The following is a 26,422-nucleotide window of genomic DNA, read 5'->3' as shown; positions in this document are numbered from 1 at the left end:
AAAAAGGCGAAACAACATTAAATAAAGATCCATCTGCAAATATCTTCAACAGGTTCACTAAGCAAAAAAATCTTCTGGAACATAGCATGTGGATACCCCACCATTACATATTTTAAAAATTGATGAAATATAAAATATTAATAATAAATAATAACATTTTGTAAAATAATAATAATAATAATACATTTTAAAATATCATTATAATTCGTTTGTGATCACTTTTTTATCTAATTGTCATATTAAAATGCTAAAACCTTCATTTGACAATAACTTCTTATTTTAAGCTGAAAATCTATTATCACGTCTCTATATTATAAAATAAGCTTAATAAATATACTTTAGTTATTCAAGTTTAGATTATTTTTCTTTTACTTATTTAATTAAAAATTCTTTTTTAATTTCTAAAACTTAGAGAGAGATCTCAGACCACTCATGACATTTTACTCTTCTTCACTTACTTAATAATAACCATATAAACAATAATACATATCCCTAAAATAATTAATTCTTTTTTGTTACCTTTTATGTTCTTTATCACATTGTCATGAATGAAATATTGATGAGTTTCTATTTTTCAAATAAAATATAATAGTTGTTGTAACAATTTCACTATCGTTATTTCAATTACATCATTAATGTGTATATATATATATATATATATATATATATTAAGAAAAAATAAAATACACAATTACATGTTTTTCAAAAGATTGAAATTTAAAAAATTTCAAAACCTAAAACAAGGACAACACTAGTAGTGTTGCATTTAAGAATACCTTCAACATACACAATTATCCTTATGTATCCACACACAACTATCATAGTTTCAAAAAACTATAAATAAACATGATAAGCTAATATAGAAAAATAATTCATATTAATTATTTAACAATAATAACCAAACACATCCATTACTTACCAAAAACACTAAAATTATTGACATCAAAATAATATTGATAAGTATATTACCTATTATAAAAAAATAATGAGAATATATTATTTATGTATGATATTTGGCTAAAAGCACTTACAAATCCAAAACCACTCACTCGTTATCGTATTGAAAATTTAGAATAAAATTAACTTATCTTACCTTTAATTTCCTCGAAATCAATAAAGATGATGGAAAAATAATATCCAAACAAACCCAAAAAAAAATTCCCACTACCTCAACATCCCACTCAAACTATTTCTTCCTGCACCTCCGTATCTTCTTCCGACATCTCCATACACAATATGAAAATACATTTTTATTCTTCTTGTGTGACCTAATAGAGTAGTTTCCAAATTATCTAATCTGGAAACTTATTTGAAAAAAGACCTCCGGATTACATAACCCGAAAGCTAAATAAGACTTCCAAATTATGTAATCAGAAAAGTAAGCATGCATCTAAAAAAAGACTTCTGGATACATAATCCGGAAGCTAAATACAAATTTAAAAAATAACTTCCGGATCACGTAATCCAAAATATTATAGAGGGACATTTTTGAAAATTCAAAAATTTATGATGGTGAGAGAAGAAGGTATGGAAGTGCAGGAAGAAACAGTCTCTCACTCATGCAACCTTCTAAGAAGGAAAGGTTAGTCAGAATTGCTGCTCGCAGCCCATGGTTATGATAACTTCACCTCTCTTTCTATTTTTGTTTTATATTTCGATTCTAAAGGCCCAACGAGATTACTACACCTATTCTTTATTCCTATCCTCACTCCCAACATTATTTAACATAACCTTGTTTACATATCTTAAATTATATTTAAACTAAACATATATATATATATATATATATTAATTTTTATTGTCATTTATAAATTATTTCATACACTTATTTATTACTAAAAAACACAAGTCCTTACCGTTGTGATTAAAATATATAAATACAGTATTTTTCTTTACTTCACTAGATTTTGATAGTTTTAGATTATTAATAAATTTATCTTAAAACATTATTCAATAATCTCAATATTGGAAGTTTAAAGTTGCGTTGTATCGCAGGTCTAAAATTTGATGATTAAAAAGTATATTTAAGTATAAAATATTTCCACATAATACATGTATGCTGACATTGTTGTTATCAATCACATCAGCAAGAAGTATAATAGTGTTGGTGTTGAGGGAAACAAATCATTTTTTTTTTAATTAAAGTACTAAATTTTGTAATTTATAAAACTAAAACGAGTCCAAATTTGAACGATTAAAAACACATTCAAATTTAAATTAAAATAACTTATTTTTAAAAAGTATTTTAATTATTTTTTTTATTTTAGTTTAAATATGTATTTTAAAAAACATTCTCCCAGTTAACTAAGATAATTTTAATTATCAGTTTTTCTTTTCCATCTAGATAGTTAATTTTCTTAATAATTTATTTATTTTAAGTTGTTTTATCTTTATCACTAAATTTAATTTGAATGTTTTATATTAAAAATACCAATAATTAAAACAATTTCATAATACACGTTGTTTACTTTATGTTTAATATATAAGTTGTTCTTACCGGAGATGAATTCAGAGAATGCTTTGGTGTGGATTTTGATATTCCTCACGTTGGTCTATAGTTGAAGGAGGAGATTCGTCTGAAGAAGACTATTTGATACTCAAGTCAATAAGAACACAAAATGATGATAATATATGTGTTAAGTATAATTATATAAGTATATGGAACATATTGAATAAGATAAGATGTATTTCCTTGAGAATTTCTATTTATATGTTCTTTAAATAGTGACTCTTAGGTTGACCTTATAATAATCGTTATAACTTATAAATAGCCACTCGATAATTAAAACTCATTGAATTGATTGTTATACTCATAATTGTCATTGATGGTAATTAGAGCCCAATTATAAAATACTGACCGTCGTTCCTAGTTGTATACATTCTCGACTTTATGACGGATATGTATATAAGTTATACATGCAAAATAGTTATTAATGTTAAATAATAATGTAAATTCTAACTTAAAATAATAATTTTTTATAAAATTTAATTAAACACACATTTATCATATAAAACACTCATAACAAAATATTAGTTATACTAAAAATAGATTAATATGAAAAGTTAAAAAAATAGTTAGAAATTTATAATTAACTTTCTTAAATCATTGAGAAATTTCTAACTATTTTTCTTAATCCATCACATAGCACCACACAAAACGAAACATAATAAATCCACCTCTCGAAAGTCAATATTAAATATAATATACTTTAATACCATAAATGTAATATCCAAAAAAAATATGCATAAAATATGTCTAGTATGTAAATATATTTAAATATTCAAAAAAGTGAAAAGATAATAAATATACACATGTATAAGCTCTTAGAAGATTTACTAGTCTCGTGTAGGTTCATCATCTATAAAATTCTCATATAAAAAAAATACTGATTATATCTTTGATATGTAAAAATAATAATTATAATTACATATTTTGGTAAAAAACATTTAAGGAGAAATAAGTTTTTGACATTTATTTATTTATGAGATGGCGTAGAATTTCCTTTCTGCCACTTCACAAAGACAAGACATAACACACCAGCCTCACCACCAGGCCCCTCGCAAGTAACTACTAACAAACAACTACCCGATTCTCTTAACTCTGGTTAGGTTAACCGAACCAGGGTTGGGACATGCCAGTTGGAGACATGGGCTTCGAGTTAACTCCGCAAAATAATGCAACGATCAAGCTCACTCACACGCACCCAACGCAATGCATACGTGAGGACCAGACGATCCAAACCCAAACCTTCCCTCATCCATCTTCCACACTCAACCACCAATGCTAAGAGAGGAAACTGTGGGTTCCAGAAGCGCCAGGCACAGCGCCGCCACCGCCACCGTCTCCAACAAGGTTCTCGTCGCCGTCAGAGCGGAGAAGATAATCTCCAAAACCGCATTAGCCTGGGCGCTCACTCATGTCGTTCACTCCAGCGATTCCATCACGCTCCTCGCCGTTTACTCTGCTCACAAAACCGGTACCTATACCTTTCGATAAATCTCAATTCCGTTGAATCGGATTGAACTGCAATCGCAAAATTGAAGAGTTAATTCTCACAACAAAACTTATTAGATGTCGTTATTCACATGCTTATGGTGCTGTACATTGAATAGAGTTGAAGTTTCGTTTCAGTAGTGATCTGTATGAATACTGAAATTTCACATGCTGATTTGAGAAGAACACTGAAATTATGTATTGAATTGTGTTTAACTTGTTATAATTCTTGCCGGTTCAACTGGCTTTGAGTTTGAGCTAATTTTGTGTGGTTGTGGATTATTGCAGGCAGAAGATTCTGGCATTTTTCGAGACTCGCCGGAGATTGTACGACCGGACCGGCGGGGAAGTTGCCGGAGCGAATTACAGATATCTCGGAGTCTTGTGCGCAGATGGTGCTTCAGCTGCACAATCAAGTTGAGGTAACCTTGAAATTTGATTTGCATTAACGATTCACGATTTTTGACAAAACTGCGATGTGAATATTAAAATTGAGGAATAATTATGCACTCGAGTATACGGAAAACCTGTACCCGCTGCCACTGGTACCGCTTCCGCGACCTTTCTCTCTCAAGTTGTTGCCTCGGTTCTTAACGTTTAGTGCGACGAAAAGGGCTTAGTTTTCCACCTGGTTTCAGTAACGTGATGAATCTGTTGTTTATCAATTTTTTTTTTCAGGTTTTTAAAATCCTTTGTGACTTTATGACCATATTCGTGCTGTCTTTTTGTCTCATTCCCTTTCTTCCGGTGACGGAGACGTATTTTTCAAACACTAGTGCTATGTTTGCATTACGACTTTACAAGTTTTTGTTTTAAATAAATAAGAGAAAAATAATCAAAAACTAAATAAATAAAAGAAAAATAGAATAAAAAATGTGTTACGTATATTAATAGAAAATAGAATGGAAGAAATATGCAATAAATAAAAAATGAACATAAATAAATTGTGTTATTTTTATACTAATTACAAAAAAATAAATTTAACTATAAAATTTAACATTTACTATTTACTATTTTTTATTTTTTTAATAGGAAACTGTTTTTTGTTATAAAAACTATATTATTTTAAATTTTCTTCCATTTTAAATCTTCCCCAAAACAATAAATTAAAATTTTATACTTTCATTTAATCATTATTATCTTTATATATACTCTTATATGTTTAAATTAAAAAAAAATAGAACAGAGGCATGGCAAATTATTATGCCAGTTATTTAAAATATTATACATTTTCTGTCAAATCTATATCAATAATTTTTACTAATAATTTGTCTTTTTTTTACATCAATCATTTAAAATGTGCGTGTCTGTATATGGATGTATTTATTTTCACCAAAAAGGACCATGTATATACCATTACGCCCTCAATTTTGCTTTTCAGTAACGTGTAAAGTTGAGGAAGTTTCTGATCTCTTCAAAGTTGTACCAGCTTGACTTAGTTCGTTGGATTCGTATAAGGTTTTGAAATCTTGTCTTATAATGGAGTTCATGATTTATCAATAATTGCACATGCACAAAGCTTCGTAGGACAAACTATACAAAAATAATATAAACAACTGTCCATGCATGGTAGAGAAAATGGAAAAGATTTTTTTTTATACTTTTACATACGCGTAAATGGAAAAGATTTGACCGTTATTGACAGTGAAGAGTTGCTCCTAGTCAATTTTACTAAGTCAGACTACCCTCATGATTATAATGCCTATGTTGTAACTTTGTGAACAAAAATAGACGAAGATTATGGGTTTTGTGATACAGTATTTTGCTTTCAAATTTCCATTTTTAATTTTTACTTCTTCTGATAATGCATTATATCTACTAGTATTTAGGGATGACAAACCACTAATCTGTCATCATTCATCAACCGTCTAACCCAGTAATTTAGTGGATCATAAATGGAGTAAAGTGGGCTCAAAATGTTTTTTTTTCCTTTTATATTTTTAAAGATGAATTTCTTGAATTTAAAATTGATGATTATCAATGTTTTATTTAGAATTTTATTTACTTTAATTTTTTTATGCTTCATTTGATTAATTGAAGTATTGTTGATATTTAGTTTATTTTGTTAAACATTAAATCTTCTTTGATTAGAATATTAAAGTTTGATTTAATTTTATTATTTTTCCTTGCATTTTTGTTATCCAAAAAGTGATATCAATAACTACAATCAAGTAAATATTCAAAACAAAAATAATTATAAAAGAAAAAAAATGGAAAAGTGAGGGGTTAGTCCGCCAATTCACCCTATGACAGAACGAGTTACTAATTTCAGCTTATATAATCTTGGCAGACTAGTGGTGAGTTAGACCAAAACGGATCAGGCTAATCCGTTATGCCACCCTACTAGTATTAATATATTTAAAATAACACTATTTGCCAAAATGGAAATAAAAACTTCAAAGTGAGAGTAAAAAGTCACTAAAAAAGCTATTGAATCAAAAAAATATGACATTCAGAAATTTAAATATAAAAAATAACACTAAGTACAAATTAAGGTGGTAGAGAGGTTTGCAAATAATATGTGGAAGAAGTGGTGAAATAAAAATAGTTCGATAAAAATATTTAATAACAAAATAGCTATAGAAAAAAAATATAAGCTTTTGGATGGATAAATGGGTTGAAGAAAACATTGATGTTAAATCACTTCCCACAAACGCACAAAATAATGCAACATTAGAGGAGTCCGGAAGATGGATTGATAATAAGTGGGAGTGTCATCTAGATTGGAGGAGACAATGGTTTCAATGAAAAAACAATAGTTTGAAGCGTTTATGCAAGAGGTAATAAGAAACAAACCAAATAGAGATACAAATGATAGATGGGCGTGAAGAGATGAAGAAGGGGATCCATACACGGTAAAGTCTGCATATAAAAATCTTCACAACTAAAGAGAGGATAATTATGAATTCTTTTAAGTATTTTGGAGGTAAAGACTGGACTTGTTGCACATCATTTTGTTTGGAGGGTAATTCTTAATAGAGTAGCAACAAAAGAAAACATAGAACATAGTGAGAATTAATGTAGGAAATCTTATGTGTGTTATGTGTGGAGAGCAACATGAAACTATTAGTCACTTATTTTTTACTTGTAAATTTGTGGATCAGATATGGAATAGTTTAATAGATGAATTGAGGTAAGAAATGCACATCACTCACAAGCACCAGTCCACTTTTACCGGTTTATCATATTCCTGGACAATGATAAATGTAACAAAATCTGAAAGTGTATGTGAATATATATTATTTGGTATATTTGGAAGCAAAGAATTAGAATGGTATGTTTAATAATGGAATATTAGACACTAAAAAGGTGTATAACATGATCCATATAAAAACCTAGGCCTACATAAAATGTAAATTCTAAAAGCGATCTTTACCTATTTTGATTGGTTCTTGTGTCCAAAAGAATGTATAAAATCCTTAGTACCAAAATCCAATATGAACGAGGTACAAAATAGAGACATTAGGAGTCGGGTACTTACAGAAGAGAGGTCCATGATCACTAAACAAGTTGGGGATAATTATATGACTAATTTGGGTGATTAAAGTTTAGAGATTGATAGTAATGAAAGTCATATCAATGAGCGTTGTTGTTTGGTCACTATAAACACATCTTAGTTGGAAAGTTTGTTAAATCAAACTAGTATTGGCTGCAAAACTTAGATTGAAAAATAGTGATGATGCTAGAATGAGTTTATAAATGCTAGTAGTAGTAGCAGGAAGCTATCTAAAAAGATCATGGAGTTTTATAGGAGGGTAGAATGAGAAGCTGGGAGAGAACAATCTTTGGTTTGTATAGTGCAAGTACACCAAATTTCTATTTCATGCATACATGAAAAAAAACTTGGAGCTATTATGTAGATAAAAGAAGGTTGAGCTGCAAACATTACACCTATCCTGAGTGTTGGCTCCATACGAAAAAATGGACAAGAAAGTTCTGCCTTGGATTACTAACGTGATTATATGATGTAATCAATGTTCTTAATTTGAAATCTTTGGAAGCCTTTACAGCCATGACAAATCAGTCAAGCCTAAAATGTAGAACTATAAAGAAGTATAACTTCAAAGAACATATATTATCTTCACGTATAATCTGGGAGAGTAACATTGTTATCAGCCATTGCTGCAGTAGAAGTGTCTTTTGGCATAAATCATTTTGACAATGTAAATATGAGTGAAATGTGTTTAAATTATATGTATAGAAACTCCTCGGAGAGAATCCAAGGACTTTACCCTAAGTGAGTAGTTATGTTGATTACTAAAAAGGGAGATTCAAATTTTTCATCTTTTTTAAAAACAATTAATGAAGAGTGGTACTAGTTATCCTTAGAATGATTTTTGAAAGCATTTTTTCTTGCAAGTTGATTTTCAATTTTACTAGCAAGGTGCATCACATTTTCCAAAGAAGAATATTCTTGCAATTCTACCACGTCTTGAATGTCCCTTCGAAGGCCACTCACAAACCTAGCTATCTTAGTTTCCTCACTCTCATCCATATTAACTCGAATTAAAAGCGTGTCTAGTTGTTTAAAGTAATCATCCACACTTAGTGTGCCTTGATGAAATGATGAATCCGTTGGAGTTTCAACAATAGGTCTTTCCTAAAGTGTGGGGGTACGAATCTAGCGCGTAAACAAGCTTTCAAATCGTTCCAAGAGACCACGGACGGACTCTTGTGTAGGTCAATGTCCATGAGATATTGATGCCACCATTGCATGACATAGTCTAAAAATTCTAAAGAAGTTAATCTAACCCTATGCTCATCTCTAACCCCATTTACATCAAAAATTTGCTCAACCTTAGCCTCCCATGCTAAGTACACATTGGGATCACTTTCACCACTAAAGCTAGGAAGTTTTACATTAGGAGAACAAGGACTAGCCACATGTTGGCGCCTCTCTTCATGGTGATGAGGCCTTGGCCGTGCATTGTCTTCATAATAACCATGAGAAGAATGAGAATGCCTTGAAGAATGTCGAAGAGGAGGATGAGGTCTTCTCTCCCTGTTTTGATGGATTTCTTCACGATTTAACTCCAAACTTTGGAGTCTTGCCTCCATTTGTCTTATCACATCAAGATAGTGAGCATTTGATTGTTTGGCATTCTTTAAGTCTTCATAAAGGGCTGTCTTTTGAAGTGAGCAAGGTTTGGAGGATTCTCCACTAGAAAAATGAGCCATGATAAAAAAAATACAAAAAAAACAGAAACAAACCGTGAAAGAAACTTGTTAGACAAATAAAGTGAGATATAGGTTGCTGGAAAATGCCCAAGAAAGTATTCAAACCACTCCAAGAAAGTGTTCTGTCCTCAATCAAGCCTTTCTTGTGGATTGGATGAGCTTCAAATGAAAAATTTCAAAGCAAACCACACTCACTTAAGAACAAGTCACCACAAAACTTAGAGGAATCAAGAACACAAACAAGAAAAGGTATAAGCAAAGAATGGTAATTGCAAAAAGGAATACTATATGTAAGACAAACTCAAAGATCAATGAATGAAAGACAAACAAGAAAAATAAAGAACTCAATGAATAAAGAAGGCACACCAAAAGAGTCATAGAGAAAAGTACTAGAGTAGATTTAAGAAACAAAAAAAACAAGCTACTAGAAAAAAAATTATGCAAACTGTGCTATGTTTACAGATTTAACTGTACTGATTGAAAGCGAACTGGAATGTGAAAAATTAACCACATAAGGAATGGACGAAGTTGATGATAAATGTTTGAATCGTGAGGATATAATTACCTTATGGAGGTTTGACTACTAGCTTCAACGTCACAAAACAACCAATTTTCACAGAAATAAAGGACTATTGTTGAGATAACACCATTAAGATCAATCATCACATCTAAGTTATTGATCACTTCTAGACTCTATCATGTTTTTGTCCTTACAAGACGAGATTTATATGAGAAATGTACATTTAAATTATTCCTAAACTTGACTATTGATCAATGTAAGACTATTAGATGTTAGATGTATGGGATTACACAAAATATAAAAACATTGGAAGTCTATTTTGGATTGCAAACAAAATTAAGATTAAGAAAATCATAAAGCTATTGTAGCAAATGTATATTTACAGATAAATGAACTTTTTATTCATTACATCAGATAAAAATAGACGCTAAATGTATAAAAGGGATTTCACTAGAAACGACAATTGAAAAAACTATGAGAGCTTTTATAGGTTTGATATATATATATATATATATATATATATATATATATATATATATTGTATTGAATTGTATTTTATGAATAGGACTTAAAAAAATCTTTTGGTATATTTCTATCGAATTAGATGTCACGTTTGCTATTATTTTTTCATAATAAAATATAATACTTAATTTGTTCCAGAAGTTTTCACGAAAATAAAATCAATATTATTAAATCAATTTGTACAGTATATAGTTATTCTACTATGAAATTATTTACTCCAAGCTAGAGCACACTTTTTTTCTCTCTCTCAGAAATCCCGTAGTTCTTCTCATATCTCTTCTTTATAGAATTATTTTCCCCATTTTTCTCCAAATTATCTAGCCCGTTATCAAGACTTGCAAAATTGTATTCATGTTGAATCTGTCATGGATATTCAAGGTATCCAATTTATGGAAATCAATTGAGTGAGAAATGGTTACTTATTTTGTGGGAAGTTGGTTAAAGATGATGGGAGAGTGTCCAACTCCGGATGTATGTATGCATATGTATATGCTGAAATGACTTTTCTATTTCTCACAATGCAGGTAAGGGTAAAGATTAAGGTGGTGACGGGTACTCCCAGTGGTGCTGTGGCGGCTGAAGCTAGATGGAGCGGTTCCCATTGGGTCATATTGGACAAGTAATTAAACATGAAAAAATATTTCTTTTTCTCTGAGCTGTTAGTTTATTTTGTTGATTGCAAATATGTTTCTCATTTGTTCCATGCACGCTGCAATGAAGTTATTTGGCTTTTGCATATTTAACACGTTGATGGATTTGATGATGAGAAATTGTTATGTGGAAGAGAAGTACATATATTATTTATTCATGGTTCCGAACAATCTAAGCACGTGTTTTTAAAATTTCCAGTTTCTGAAAAATTAATTTTAACACTTAACCATATATTATATGGACATGGATGACCCCTCTTCTGCAATTCATATGTAGCACATTAACTGTTTTTTTATTTCGAGCAGCTGTAGCTTCTTTTAACCAACTGCATCAGGTTAATCGTTCAATAGATTTATGTATTGAATAGCCTAAACTATTGTTTGTCCGATAATTACCTGCCAGTAAACAAAGAAAGCAACCTATTACATTTTTTCCCACCTTATTATTTGCTAGGTCCAGTGATCATTTTAATTAATGAAGTAGATAATATTTATATAGGTTGCAACATTATTTGAATTTCGAAGAGGTGTTGCCTTTCTAGGATTTGATTGAACAACTGCTTCACATAGGTAGAATTTTTCAGAGCTGCATTGTCGAATGATAAATATACGATTTTTTTTTTTTGATGAATACCTACGTTGTTGAAACAGGAAGTTAAAGCAAGAGGTAAATCATTGCATGGATGAACTCAACTGTAGCATTGTGGTGATGAATGGGTCACAGGCAAAAATCCTCAGACTTAACTTAGGGTGTTCCGATGAACTCCAAACTCCTTTTTTCTCGGCTAGTTCTTCACCAGGCATAGAAATTGCAAAGCTAAAAGGTAGAAGATTGAAGCATTCTACACCAGTGGGTAGCCCTGAAGAAGCAGGTACTTCCGTTATAAGAAATATAGGAGTAAATTCAGGGTCAAGTTCTGACTCCACGACTTCTCCTTTCCTTGTCTTTGAACAAAACCCTCTCTACGAGGGTCAAGGCCCTGGAAAAAACATACACAAAGCAATCAACAAACCAATAGATTTCAATGTCCAGCCATCATTATACTTTGATATTGAAAGAGATCGCCCTCCCCCGCCATGGTCGCGTCCAACACCATCTATGGCTAGTGAAAACAATACTGTATTTTGGATTCCTCAAAACCACATTGTAGACGACAAGTTTCGGAAAAATAAAAACAACAGTATTATCCAAAGAACTAAATCTTCATCTTCGAAAACTTTACTCGAGAATTTTATACGTTGTGATCAAGAGATGAGAAGAAAAGAATATGGGTTTGACCAAGCTCAAAGTAGAAGTTACGTCCCCGACCCAAGCAACAGAGATAATTGCATACCTTTGGGAAGAACTACCTCAATACCTCCTCCCTTATGCTCACGGTGTCATAATAAAGCACCAGTATTTGGAAAGCCTCCAAAACGGTTTTCTTACAAAGAAATAGAGGAAGCTACTGATATGTTCTCAGATGTGAACTTTTTGGCTGAAGGTGGATTTGGTGTGGTCCACAAGGGAATACTCAAAGATGGCCAGGTTGTTGCGGTGAAACAATTAAAGTTTGGGGGTTCTCAAGCAGATATTGATTTCTGCAGGGAAGTTCGGGTTTTGAGTTGTGCACAACACAGAAATGTTGTGCCGTTGATAGGATTTTGTACAGAGAGCAATTTGAGGATATTAGTTTATGAGTACATATGCAACGGATCCTTAGACCTCTACTTATATGGTATTTACTAACTTTATTTCAAACACTCCTTTATTGTCGTTTCTCCCTTTCTGTCTTTGTAATTTGTTTTTGAATGTTCTTGACATCAGTCCAAAGAGAGATCAAACAGTCTTGCACTTGATTAACAGGAGATGAGATTATGCCTTTCGATTGGAACTCACGGTTAAAGATAGCAATTGGAACTGCACGAGGCTTGCGCTATCTTCATGAAGATTGTAGAGTTGGTTGTATAGTGCACAGAGACCTTCGACCCAAAAATATACTTTTAACCCATGACTTTGAACCTTTGGTAATGCACTCGCCTTCCACATTTCTTTTGGCCAAATCTTAAGTACTCCACTTTTGAATATTTTTGCAATCTGGTAATTTTAATCGACAATGCTTCACACAATAATTAAATAAAAAATGACTGCATTTTAAGTCTAATCATTTACCTTTCATATAGGTGGCGGATTTTGGGCTTGCTAGATGGCACTCAGAATGCAATATAAATACAGAAGATCGGGTTATAGGAACTTCAGGGTAATGAATTGGCTTTATATGCATGTATATTTTCTTATCATCAAGATAAGGGACATCACGGTTTTGATTCTAATTGAGGTTACCTTATATAAACTAGGTATCTTGCACCGGAGTATCTTGAGACTGGAAACCTTACATATAAAGTAGATGTATATGCATTTGGAATTGTATTATTAGAGTTAATAACAGGTAGAAGAATTGGCGAGTTGGAACAGTTCAATGGACTCTCGTATCTTTCTGAATGGTTTCACCCTCTACGCATGTCAGAGACCAGTCATATATTACAAAACGTTCGATCTCTCAAACCATGCTTCAACTCTGAGGAGTTATTGGCATTTAATCTTCAATTTCAAGCCATGGCACGAGCTGCTTCGTTGTGTCTCCGTGTGGATCCTAATGCCAGACCCCCAATGTCAAAGGTATGATTTGCATGGGTTAAACCTGTTACCTAGGAATTCCTTATACATTTTTTTATTGAAAAGGCCCTTCTTTAACGTGAATGTAGATCCTGAGAGTGCTGGAAGGGGCTGATCCAGTTCGTCCTGTGGGTTTAGACATGAATTCAGTTGGTAACACAAGTGGGCATTTAAGCGGTTTGAAGTCGCTCACTCCACCAGAAGGTACAATAAGTCATTCTCGTAGACTATCACATTGATCATTCCTTCCTTCTGCTCTTCGTCTAGCTAGAAGATCTATTATTGGCAATATAGTTCTATTTGTGAGCTGCATAGGATCAATTATCCATTTGAAAGCTTATAGTTTAGCCTTCTCATTCAAAAATATATTTGTAATTTGGCGGGTATTTCTGAAGCCCTGTAGTTCTAACTCACCATATGCTTAATAGCAAAAAAATCATTTAAAGGGGATGTTTCTCTTTGTTCTGTTTTCTCTTGGATCCAAAGGGAAATCCCCAAATTGTTTGTACAACCTGAGGCCCTTAATATTAGGTGTCAGTTTCAAAATGTAGGACTAGCAATGTGCATGTATGTGTGTTGTTCACCATATGTTTTCCCATTTCTTTCTGTTAGAAGAAAATATATTAATTTTGAATATAATTAATATTCCATTCCTTTAAAATTAGTTTATTTCTATATTTTTGTAATTTCATCATCTATTTTCTCCTTGTGTACTCCCTTGATTGGCTTCATTATTACATCTATATTTGTATACCCAGAAGTAAAAGGGAAAGAATGAAGCTAGGCACATCCTCCTTTTATTTTGTCATCCTCTCAACATAGTTTAATACTAGATGAATGACAGTGCGCACTATATTTGATCTTTTCGGGTTATATTTGCATATTCGTGTTTGATTCCTCACTATGCGATATCTTCTTGGTCATTAAAATTGGCAGTGTTTCTTAGAGTTAGACCAAAGTAAGAAAATTACATGGAATGTTTCAATAAAGGTTATCTCTGTAGAGAGTAGTTGGTCATTCTGCAACCAAGATGCAACGATGATTTTCAAAAGTATAAGTTAAAGCAAGGTGTTCACTCAAGCGAAAAGCTGACTTGGTGTATCAAGTCTCTTTATCTTGTATGCTTGAGATTGAGTTTTTTACTATTATAAAGGAAAAATTCAATATGCTTCACCAGATACGTAAATAGTCAAAGATCGGCTTGATCAAAACTCAGTTTTTCAACCTTTTAGACTTAAGATCAATCTATCTAAATTTATAGCCTTGATAAGAGGAACTTATTTCTAACACATCGTAGGACTTTTAGAATTGTAATATACTAATCGACACAACCTAGATTGAGGCCTCTAAATAATGATGAGGGAAAGCATTTAGTTGGGAGTCATGCACATTAAGAGAATGTTTGACCTCCACTAAGTAAATAAATAAGTAGTTAAATGGGAAGGGAGACACATAGGAACTCAACTCATACTAAACGTCCTTGTCAAGAGACTCGTGGAGATTTTGAATAGATGTTGAGCTCAGAATAACTTTTAAAGATGGAAACATGACAAACACAATGTTAGTGAAGTACAATAACCTTTTTCCTACAATTTCTTGTTAGGAAAATCTTCATTAAACAAGCTAAAAGTTATGAGTCTCCATAATCTATATTAAAGTTAAGTTTCCCGCCAACAACAAGCAAGTTGGAGTAACCTAAGTTGATCAAAAAGTGGCTCAGAAGTGTTACGAAGGAAGCTTGTGCAATTGACATTAGACTTATGTAGGTCCCAACCCAAAGTTGGTTAGTATCCTAGACTTGGATCCCCGGCTTATGCGTGTGAAATTCACTGATTTTAACAATATTCATTTAAAAGTTTCAAAGTCACTGCCTCTCATTGAGCATTTGGTGGATAGGGCCTTGAGATGTGAAACTCCTAGTTTCACAGACACTTATTTTGGCTATAATCATATTCAACTACATTAAGAGGATCGGGATAAAACTGCTTTCACGGAAAAAAATAGCACTTTATTGCTATCGAGTAATGTCATTCAGTTTAAAAAATATCAAAGTCACATATCAATGAGTCACATACAAGATTTTGAAAGATATGTTAGAGCAAAATGTAAGAGAAAACATTGATTACATGGTTGTAAAGTCTGTTTTAGCCGATCATCACGACATTGAAATTAAAAAATTATCGGATGTTATTATGAACAAACTCCCAACTAAAAACTCAATCCCAAAAGATGAATTTTTGGGGTCAAAAGATACAAGCTCTTAAGTTTCAAAAACACTAATTAAAACACATTTGAATCACATCACATGTTACATTTTTAAGTAAGTCATTTATTCATTGTTATTACAAAGCATAACACTTTCGTGATTTTAGTATCTTTCACAATCTACCTTTTGGATGAGGTGAGGAGATAAGTTCAAACTCTAACATAAATCATCCTTCATTTATGACCAATAATGCTAGTCATGCTAATGAAAAATATATATTTTGGTCATCCTAATAATTTGTACGTTGTCAAAAAGGACTCTATTGGTGTGAGTGTATTTTTGTCATTATTCTGTTTCAATATTGAAGACGATGTGAAAATAAAATGTAGTAAAAAATAACAAATAATATTTCTCCTTCCATCTTGTTTTTCTACTAAATTTTGTATACATATATGAAATAATATTAAGTGATGTATATAATATTATTGATGTGTTGAAAAAGATGAGAATAAATAAGGATATATAAGAAAGAAAAATAAAAGAGAAAAGCGATTGTGTGTTTATATATTATTTTACGAAAAATATATTAAATGATAAAACTTAGATTGTTTATATTTGAAATTTTATATTGATTTTTGTTATGTAAATATATTATTCATTAATTTTAAATAGATTTAACATTAATTAAATATTTTAAATTATATATGTATTTTTGTTGTATAATATATATATATATATATATATATAGTGTATATTATGACTTTAATAAGTTAAGTAGTAACAAAAAGTCTGGTGGGTAGCTTTAAGTTTGATTCCTTTAAGGATGAAACAACTTTTGATATAAACATTCCTTGATATTTTAAAATGTAATTAGTTAACATCATCATATTCTAAAAACGCAAATTTTGAAAAATCTTTTATTGGGAGAGTGTGAACATGATAGGTGAATGCATTGACTAGTTTGACATTGACTCTGAGGATGAAATTAATTACTATGATTAGAAAACAATTTCTGATTAAATTCCATTATGACCTTCTTTTCTAATAACCTTAAAAATATGTTACACCATCTCCACGCAACCAAATAAAAATGAAAACCAAATATCTGCATATCTTAATATAAATATAAAAATTACCTTCAGATATAATTAACAGAGTAGTTAGATTAGAGTCTAACACATACATATACCCACGTTACCAACGCACCATTAATTAATCATCTAACCACTCCTTAGAGAACCATGTCTACACGGCTCCTCTCTTTCTACATTCGTTAACTTCACCTTCTATTGTTTAAAATTTATAATCAAATACAATTTTCTAATGAATATCTATATTTAATTATTTAACTAAAAAGAGGGATTAGAAAGTCTATCAGTATTAACGTTTAAAAAGTAATAGTAAAAAAAAAAAATATTAATGGTTCCCGTAGAAGATCAAGTTGGCGAGCCGTGTGATGCGAAAACTTTCACTACTCGAAATTTACTTCTAACTCCATGTTTGATAGCTCAACCATAGTGATGTTAATTGTGGTTACACCCATAAGTACCATCATCCATTTTTATTCCACTTTAAATATGTCTGAGAATTAGCATAATTATTTATTTATTATCCATTCCTACTTTTTATATACTGAATTGTACAAATTGAAAGTTAACATGAAATTTGAGATTGTTTATCGGATGGCACAATTTGATTTATAAATTAAATTCATAAAATAAATTGTACAATTAAGTGGGATTTCAGTATTAGCTTTCAATTTGTATAATTTAGTATTTACATTTCAAAAGGAAGATGTTACGAATTACTCAAAGGTATAATTGAAATTTTAAAATTACATAAAGGGGCAGGAAAAAACAATGGAGGTGAAGGAAGAATTTAACTAATTTAAAGATTATTTATCCTATTATCTTGAATAAAGTTGAAATCAAGAGAACGATTGTCTTTTTTTTTCGGTTGGTCAGTCTATCTTTGCTCCTTCTCTTCTCCTAATAGCTCCACAACTCTCCCTCGCGCCTTTTCTTCTTGTCCTCGTAAACTCCAAGTTTGGATGATACTTATAAAAGGCACTCTAGTGTTCAAGTGAGATCTAATTCGATACAATTAATACGTAATGATGATGCAACTTATTCTTAAAATCTGTGATTATTTATAGGATTACTATGAATCTTTGTTATTGAGTAGAATTAAAATTTTAAATCATATTGTATTACATAATGTTTAATCATTATTTTTCTCTTATTAATCTTCTATTAAACTTAATAAATCTGATTATATTGGTCAACTCTAATCAAATTCTGAGATCTCCATCGATCGATCATCTCAACTCGACTCAAAAGTTACATATCCAAATAAGGTGCATTAAGTAACCCTGACCTGCTTCTTGGAAGAAGAGTTATAGCAATAAGGAATAGATTGGAAGGGATGTAATGTTTAGTTAACGAGAATGGTTGGGATGATTAAGAAAAGCGTAGTAATGGAACAGAAAATGGTAAAAACTACCTAAACCATTCATTCTTACGTAAATTAATTACATTATTACATATTAATTAATAATACATATCTTCGGCCCAGCCATTCAGTCCCAATCTCGTACAATCAATCAATCAATCAAAGTCAACGACCAAAAAACATCGACCAAGAAGAACAAAAACAAAAGGCACAATCATCCCAGCAAGACACGTGGCCATAATAATAAAACCCAAGCCCAGCCGGGCCAGGCCCATCAGTTTCTCCCGTTGGCCCAGCCCATAGACACACTACTGTCGGAGACGGAGGGCAACGAGTCCGCATCAGAACCCATGCGCTGATGCATCCCCTGATTATTGTTCATCGATTCCGACACGCTCCAAACCTTAACCGATTTGTCCAAACTGCCACTGTACAAAATCCAACGCCGGTCTCTCGCGGCGGCGGCAGCTTCGCGGTCCTCCTCCACGGCCAGGCATTTCACGGGACCGTCGTGACCCGTCAGAACAGACACGCACGTGTGAATCAGACCGTCTCTTCTCCACACGCATATAGTCTTATCTGCGGACCCGCTGAACACCAACGCCCCCGCGGAGATGAGGCACAGCACGGCGAGCTTGTGGCCCTTGAGCACGCCGCCGTGCACGTAGCCTTTCTCTCGCTCCCAGAAGTTCACGAGCCCATCGGAGGCGCCGCTGTACAACATCGAAGCATCCGCGTCCACCGCCAGCGCCGTCACCGCGCACTCCTGCTTCAGCAGCGTTTTCACCGCCGCGTGCTTCAGCCCCTTCCCCCGCACCTCCCGCCGCCACACCTTCACCGTGCCGTCCGCCGACCCCGAAAACATCGCCGCATCCTCGCCGCACACCACCGCGTTGACGGCGTCGTCGTGCGCGTGGATGGACTCGAGGCATTTGGAGTCGGCGATCCTCCACACCTTGATTGTTCTGTCCCACGACGCAGAGTATAGATACAACTTGTTATCAGAGAGACTCAAACACGAAACGGCGTCCGAATGCCTTATCCATAACGCCGTTTTGTGTCGCCGAACCTGAAAACCAAAATCTCCGTCACATTCTCTGCATGTTTTTCCCATTACAAAAGTCATAACATAACTCCATTCCAACATCATTAAAAATTCAAATTTTTTGTTTTATTCGAATCAAACTAGGAACTAATATCAACTAAAAGTTTATTGATTAAAAAATTGTTTACGTATCTATATTTTGATTCTAGTGTAATTTCATCGTCATTTTGTTCTGACACAGAGCAACAACAACAAGAGTGAAGAGAATGTGAGAGAAAGGTGGAAGAGAAAAGAACCTCGACGTAGTTGCTGGGTTTAATGGAGCTCTTGAAGATGTCTTTAAGCGTGGGCAACGTGCCGGCGCGTTTGTGCACGCTGGGGTTCTTCGGCGACACCTTCCAGACGCGGATTTTGCCGTCCTGGTGCCCCGTGAAGATTTTCTGCCCCGACAGAATTATGGTTTTGACCAATCCGCTGTTCGATTTGAACCCAGAATACTCCTTAAGGTTCTTCCAAACACGGATGTTCTTGCTGTCGGAGCCCGTGTACAGGAGGTCGCCGGAAGCCGCCAGCGAGTATATGTGTCCCTCCTCGCGGACAAGAGAACCCACCAGCGCGTTCTGCGGCAAGTTCCCGCCGTCGTCGCTCTGCGACCACTGCGGCTTGGAAAACGGCGAGCTGGCGGTCTGGTTCCACGGCGACATCATCATGGGAGAGCCCTCGCCGCTGAGCCTTCCCTGCTCGTAGTAATAAGGACTCATGGGCGACGCGGAGCTGCTGCTGCGCATTGTGAACTCGTCGTCGGTTAAAGCATCGGTGGCGGACATTCTGGGCTCCGATTGCATGTTGGGTGTTCGTGGAAAGCTTTCAGCAAACATAAGCCTAAATTCTCTCTCCTTCTGCAATGCGTGTATCGTTTTTCATTCACCAGAAGTGCTTGAGGGAGAGAGAGAGAGAGAAGAAGAAATTGAACGAAGACTTTGATTGATTATTGGTTGGGTTGGGAAGAGAAAGTGAGAGGGCGAAGAAGAGGTTAAAGAGGAGAGAGACAATCTTTAAAACTTTATATAATCAATAATCTCTCCACACATCTCACTTCTATTTTTACCTTTTCCTATTTTTCCCCTATTTTACCTCTTTTAATAACTCATTATCTTCAACTTCTTTCATCAATAATCAACTACCTATGTAAACACCCAAGCACCAGGTACACCTACTTTCACATAACAAACAAATTATATCTCAATATACTCACCTTATATTTAATATCTCATACTCTCACAAATAATATATCATTTTTTATCAGATGAATTTAAAATTAAATAATACAAAAAATATTAAAAGAATTATAATGTAGTTGTATACAATCTAACATTATTTTAATAGATATGTGCACTGTGTTTTTTATGATTTTCATTTTGTAGGATGTGTTTGTTAGAATTGTAAAAAAGTAAAACTGAAGGAAGAAACTTTTGGCCTTCTGATTAAAATTTCCGATTTATTTATAATCTTGAATTAGGATTTTTTTTTTTTATCAAAATAACATAATTAAGTATTTTTCGTTGTAGTATGTGATGTTAAGAATCCATAACCTAAAAGTTTCTTGAAAGTATATTTTTATAGTATATTTATTATTATTAATTCAAGTATATTAAATATGTAGTATAATATTAACAAAATAGTACACATAAAAATATTCTAAAAATCGTATTTAGAATGTATGATTATCTATATAAAATCGTATTTTAATGTATGATTCTTGCATAATTTTAAAAAAAAATGTATTTAGAATGTACGAGTTTTTAATTAAAATTATATTTACAATATTGTACCAATAGAAATTTGATGAGTTTCAAAAACTTCAATGATTTGTATTAACCGACACGTTTAAAATGTATTAAAGATCAAAAGAAGATAAACGAGTTTAAACCGTAAATAAGCATGTATTAACTGATATGTTCTTAATCATAATCCAAATGCTAATCCAGCTCAATAATAATGAGTTATAATAATCATATGAATGATTATAAGTTTCAAGGAGAATGTGCATTATTATCGTGCATTAATTACACTGAGCACCGAATGCTTACTTGATCGTTAGGCATTTTTTGTTGGTATCCTTCCAATCGAGCGCCTACGAATAGATAAGAAATGAAGAATTTGACTGAAGTGAAAAATCAAGGATTGATCAAGGTGAAGTGGAGTTGTAAAATCGAGTGGAAGGAAGAAGAGTGACTGACTGACCGATCGAAAATAACACGTAATAATTCTCTCATTCTCTCTTATACAAGAACAATTATAAATTTTTGCATAAATTATTTTCATTCCAATTTGCATTAAATTTGTATGTGTTAGGTATGAGTTTTTTTAAATTTTACGAAATTGTATAGTTTGTTGGCGATTTCTTTTAAATGAATTCGTGTTATAAAATTTACCCAATTCTAAAATTAAAATTACTATGGGTACACTTCTTTAGTACAATGTAATTGAAAGAGTATATAACCATGCGTGTGTTCGGTTACACGTCCACACATGTTCTCCGAGGTGATGCATGTGATCTCGTCTTTCTAATGTTCATCAAATGCAAGCTAATAATGTCAGCTGTGAGAATTTTAGATGCCTTAGATACTTTTAAACTATATATCATTTCACTATTGATTCTTTTTGAAATTAATTATATTAATTTATTCTATTATTTTTTTATTTCATCAATTATTATTCAGACAAATTTATTTGAATTAGAATAATGTAATTTTTCCAAGTTTATTCTACTAATTAGTCTCTAATAACCAATAAGTTGGTATATTATGTATTATCAAGAATTTATGGGTTATAAATGAAAATAAGACCTATGATTACACCATCCAAACACACTATATATATGGTAACCAATGAGGAGTAATAGGTTGCACTTTAGGCCTCAAGTCTTGTCAATTAATGTCTCTTCTTCTTGAATTCAGAATATTTTCTTATATATAGAATTACAATAAAAAAAATGACAAAATACAGCACATATACAATGATAAGATTTGAAACGAATGAATTATTATTATTATTATTATTAATAATAATAATAATACACTTATTGGGATTATTATTATCGTTAGATTTCTTCTTATTCTTAATTTTCTTCTTCTTATTATTATTTTACTATTTTATTATTACTGTGGTTATTATTTATATTAATTCTGACAGGAAAAATGATAAGTGTAGATCCACATGAACATGTGATTAGTTTAATGTCAATATAGTACGGTTAATTTTATTTTATAATCGGCTAAAAACAAATATATATGATTGTATATAGCTATTAATATGCGATTAATATAGTCAGGGTGTTGAATGTTCAATAATATTATGTTTGTTTAAAAAAGGGTTAATTCCATGTATAAATATAATTAACTTTATCTCCTAAATAGCTAATAGTGTTATGATATTATTGTGGAAATATTTTAGAATGATACATATTCAAGAAATATATTATTATGATAGTATCGTGGGAAGATTTTAGAATGATAAATACTGAAGAAATATTTATTAATGAATCAACACATAAAAAATATAATAATATTTTAAAATATAAAATCTTAAAATAGTAAGTTTGTTTTTTTTATGTTTAACCTTTTCATTTCTGTTAAACTTCAAGCTTTAATTATTACTACCTGTCACACGCGATTAAATAAATATAAAAAAATAGTTAATTTATGTCACAAAATAATATCTTATTGTCTTATACAATGCGTTTTGTTGCAATTATCTAATATAAAAATTAATGAATAAGTTGTGAAGATAGGTGAAAAAATATTAATATAAACATGAGAAAATAATATACGATGAAAAATGAATAGTTTAAAATTAAGAGAAAGTATGTAACGATCCATTATTTTAGAATTTCATATACAGCGTAGCAAATATGACAGAGACTAAATAAAAGAACATAATTCAGAAATTATTATTATTAAATTTTCTAGAGCTTCTTTTAAAATAGAATAGATTATTTAATATGTAATTAATTAAAAAAATTAATATTTCAATAATATAATTTAATTAATAAAATAATAAAGTAAATTAAAAATATAGTTATATTATTATTATTATTATTTAATAATTTTAATCACAAATGTTTGATCTCTGAAATTCAACGTACGTAACCTCTCATTTAATTCACAAGATATTAAATCAAATTAAATATTGACTCGTCGAGTTATTTAACTCCATCAACACTTCTTTTAGTAATTAAAAACTAAGTCCGAACGTCTACCAATAAAGTAAAATATGTCTTTATTAAAACAATTCAAATTATCAAATCTAATTCATAATTATTTAAATTTGTATTAATTTAAGTTTATTAATATAAATTTATGCCAAATTTAAATATATATTTTTTATATTAAATCCATTTAATTAGATATAAATAGGATAAATTTTTAAATTTTTAAAATTTAAAATTAAGGTGAGTTTAGTTAATGATAATAAAATGTTAAGTGGTTTCATACACAAGTATCATCGGTAATATTTATGCAAGTGTGGACCAAGTCAACCTTAGTCAAAGTCAAACTAAGTCGATTTGAGTTCAAGTCGAGTCAGGTTAATTCAGGTCTAAATCGAGTCAAGTTTGGAGCAAGCCCACATTCAATCAAGTTTGGATGGCTCTAGTTCATTCGACTTAGGACCAACCCACATTCAGTTGAGTTGGGCTAGGATCCGATCAAGACCGGATCGAGTTTAGCCCAATCAAAAAGGTCGAGTTGGGTCCAAGTCAAGTTCAGTCAGTCTAGGCTCAAGTTAAGATGAGTCAGTCTAGGCTCAAGTTAAGATGAGTCAATCATTCCCAAGTTGAGTTAAGTTGGTTCATAACCAATTCGAGTTGAATCAAGCCTAGGTAAGACTACCGAGATGAACTGAACCAATTTGGGGTCAAGTCGAGTGGTGTTTGTGTTAAGCTGAAACATTGGATTAGGACAATGTCATGCTGTGTGGAGTTGATCCTACATAAGTTCAAATTAAGTCCGTTGAGACCAATATTTAAAACATCTTAATACTATAACTTTTCACTTAATTTTGATTGTAACAACAACTTGCTTAAAGAACATGCCAATTATCATGTTTTATGCTACCATCAAACAAACATAAATATTACTATTTTGTTTCAAAATTTATTTGTGCATCATCTTAGACTTTAGGCAATGTTTATGGTTGTATGGTTACCATGATAGAGAGAGTGTGACAGAATATGACATTCAGATATACTCTCATCCATTGGATGATTTTTATGGAAGTGACAAAATACTTGTTCGACCAATTAATACCGATCAAAGAATATTGTCTTGTTTAGACTTAGCAAAATAAGCATAAAAGACTATTTTGTTATCGAGATTTCAGTAACTTAAAAAACAACTAAATCTTTATATCAAAGTTAGTAACAAATTAGTCCTATAAAACAATAAAAGAGAAAGATAGATTCTAATAAATACAACACCCCATCAAGAGATAAAGAATTGAAAAATTGGACTAGTCTAAACCAACTATTTTAAACAAGAACAATTTGTGTTTACTTTTATTATTTAAATATAACAGTTTATCATTGAAAAGGTTGTGAAGTAGATATAAAAGTAAAAACGGACGTTAAATGATAATTTCCCTTTCCTTAATTTCTTTTTGGGCAACATACATCGTTTTATAAATATTTGATGATATAAACTCCAAAATTTGTTAATAAAGACATTCTTTGGTAGTGCATGATTATATTATTACACCAAAAGATAACTTCAAACTGTAATTATAAAATCATAAAAATGTGGTCTATTTCACAGAATAACTACACCTTTACAAGCTTGAACTTTATAACAAAAGCATGGAAGCAGTGGTGCAAAGTGTGCAGTGTGAAAATTTGACATCCTATAATAATTTCTCTGAAACGCCCATTCTGTGTGTCCAATGGTGCATGAATTGCAGAGAAGTTGAATCTGTGACAGCATGACGTGAAATGATGCATTTTGTATGAAAATGTTATGCAAGCATTGCAGAAATAGAAAGTGGAGCATATCTGTTCCTTATATGTTAAGTGACATTCTTTGATAGTGCTTCTTTTATTTGAATGAAACACACAATATTATGAGGTATGAGGTAGGGACACATGCAGAGTTTCAGAGTCAAAACAAAGTGTGCATCGACCCTGCAACAGTGAAACCCATGTGAAGGACCTAAACCCTAAACTCTATGGAGCCTAAGAGATACATACCAATCATCTTTCTCTTCCTTCCTTCACTTACAACCTCAATTTTTGAATTATCATGCACTTTCCTTCTTTAAAACAAAACAAACACTTTTAACAACATTAAACTCATCTTTTCTCAATCTTCTCATTTCACATCAAATGAAGGACCAAACCAGATTCACTCAGTGGAGGCAAAAACTCAATAACCATAAAGTTATAACAGGCATATTGTGTACTTATCCTATTTTCGTGTCTTATATTTTAAAGATTAGGTCTTTTTTTGTATTAACAGTTTTTCGTGTGTATTTTACATAGTATTGAAATTCATATCAAATATTTCTATCATATAGAATAATCAAATTATAGAGAATAGAGAATATATATTTTCATATAATTTTTTTTATAATAGTCACAAATTTTAGATATCTTTAATTAATTTATGATTAGTAAAGTTTATAATAGAGAATATATCGGTATCAAAATATCATTTTGATTATTTTATCCTACAGATAATTAGTTAGTTATGGTATAGTGTTACGAGTAAAATCACATATTTAATGAACGTTTAAAACGGCAAAAGAATTCTGCAAAATACAAATTATTTTATTTTTTAGTGTTATTTTTTTATCAACAAAGAATAAATAAAATAAAATGAAACATTTTAAGGGTGTATCAACTCTTATACAGACATTTCAGAAGTGTCATAACCTTTATACGAAAAATGGTCAAGACCAACCAACTCTACATCTAACATACATACAATTTTTAAATTTTACAAACATTCTTCAATCTCCACATATCACCAAACTAATCCTTGAAAGAAATGGTAAGCCATATCAAAAAAAATCATCATCTACCATATTAAAGTCCTTAATGATACTAATTTTTTATACTAGTTTTAATGAATAAATTTAAAGTAAAAAAAGTTAATATCGCTTAACTTTTCCTATATAATTTGCACCTTGGATGAAGAAGAATGAGAA

General features: G+C 31.5%; 2 protein-coding genes and 1 long non-coding RNA gene across 3 annotated transcripts; 1 reads left to right on the top strand and 2 right to left on the bottom strand.

Moving 5' to 3' along the window:
* Positions 1-3,446: 3,446 nt before the first annotated feature.
* LOC137816457 (uncharacterized) lies at positions 3,447-4,638 on the bottom strand. The gene is made up of 3 exons (XR_011081817.1): positions 4,522-4,638; positions 4,105-4,398; positions 3,447-4,024 (listed from the first exon to the last, which is right to left on the bottom strand). It is a non-coding gene; the product is annotated as an uncharacterized lncRNA (long non-coding RNA).
* Positions 3,782-14,206, top strand: LOC137816456 (inactive protein kinase SELMODRAFT_444075-like). The gene is made up of 8 exons (XM_068619593.1): positions 3,782-3,977; positions 4,283-4,416; positions 10,739-10,833; positions 11,516-12,582; positions 12,711-12,871; positions 13,028-13,104; positions 13,202-13,523; positions 13,610-14,206. Exons 1-8 carry the CDS (start codon positions 3,782-3,784, stop codon positions 13,757-13,759), a joined length of 2,202 nt encoding a protein of 733 aa, XP_068475694.1. The 3' UTR covers positions 13,760-14,206.
* A 4,009-nt stretch (positions 14,207-18,215) lies between these two features.
* On the bottom strand, positions 18,216-20,260 carry LOC137816454 (protein JINGUBANG-like). Its single transcript, XM_068619592.1, has 2 exons — positions 19,519-20,260; positions 18,216-19,246 (listed from the first exon to the last, which is right to left on the bottom strand). Exons 1-2 carry the CDS (start codon positions 20,098-20,100, stop codon positions 18,452-18,454), a joined length of 1,377 nt encoding a protein of 458 aa, XP_068475693.1. The 5' UTR covers positions 20,101-20,260; the 3' UTR covers positions 18,216-18,451.
* Between the last annotated feature and the right edge of the window lie 6,162 nt (positions 20,261-26,422).

Source organism: Phaseolus vulgaris, chromosome 1, assembly GCF_000499845.2.
Source record: "Phaseolus vulgaris cultivar G19833 chromosome 1, P. vulgaris v2.0, whole genome shotgun sequence".
Lineage (NCBI taxonomy): Eukaryota > Viridiplantae > Streptophyta > Magnoliopsida > Fabales > Fabaceae > Phaseolus > Phaseolus vulgaris.
This window is presented reverse-complemented; position numbering and strand designations above follow the sequence as displayed.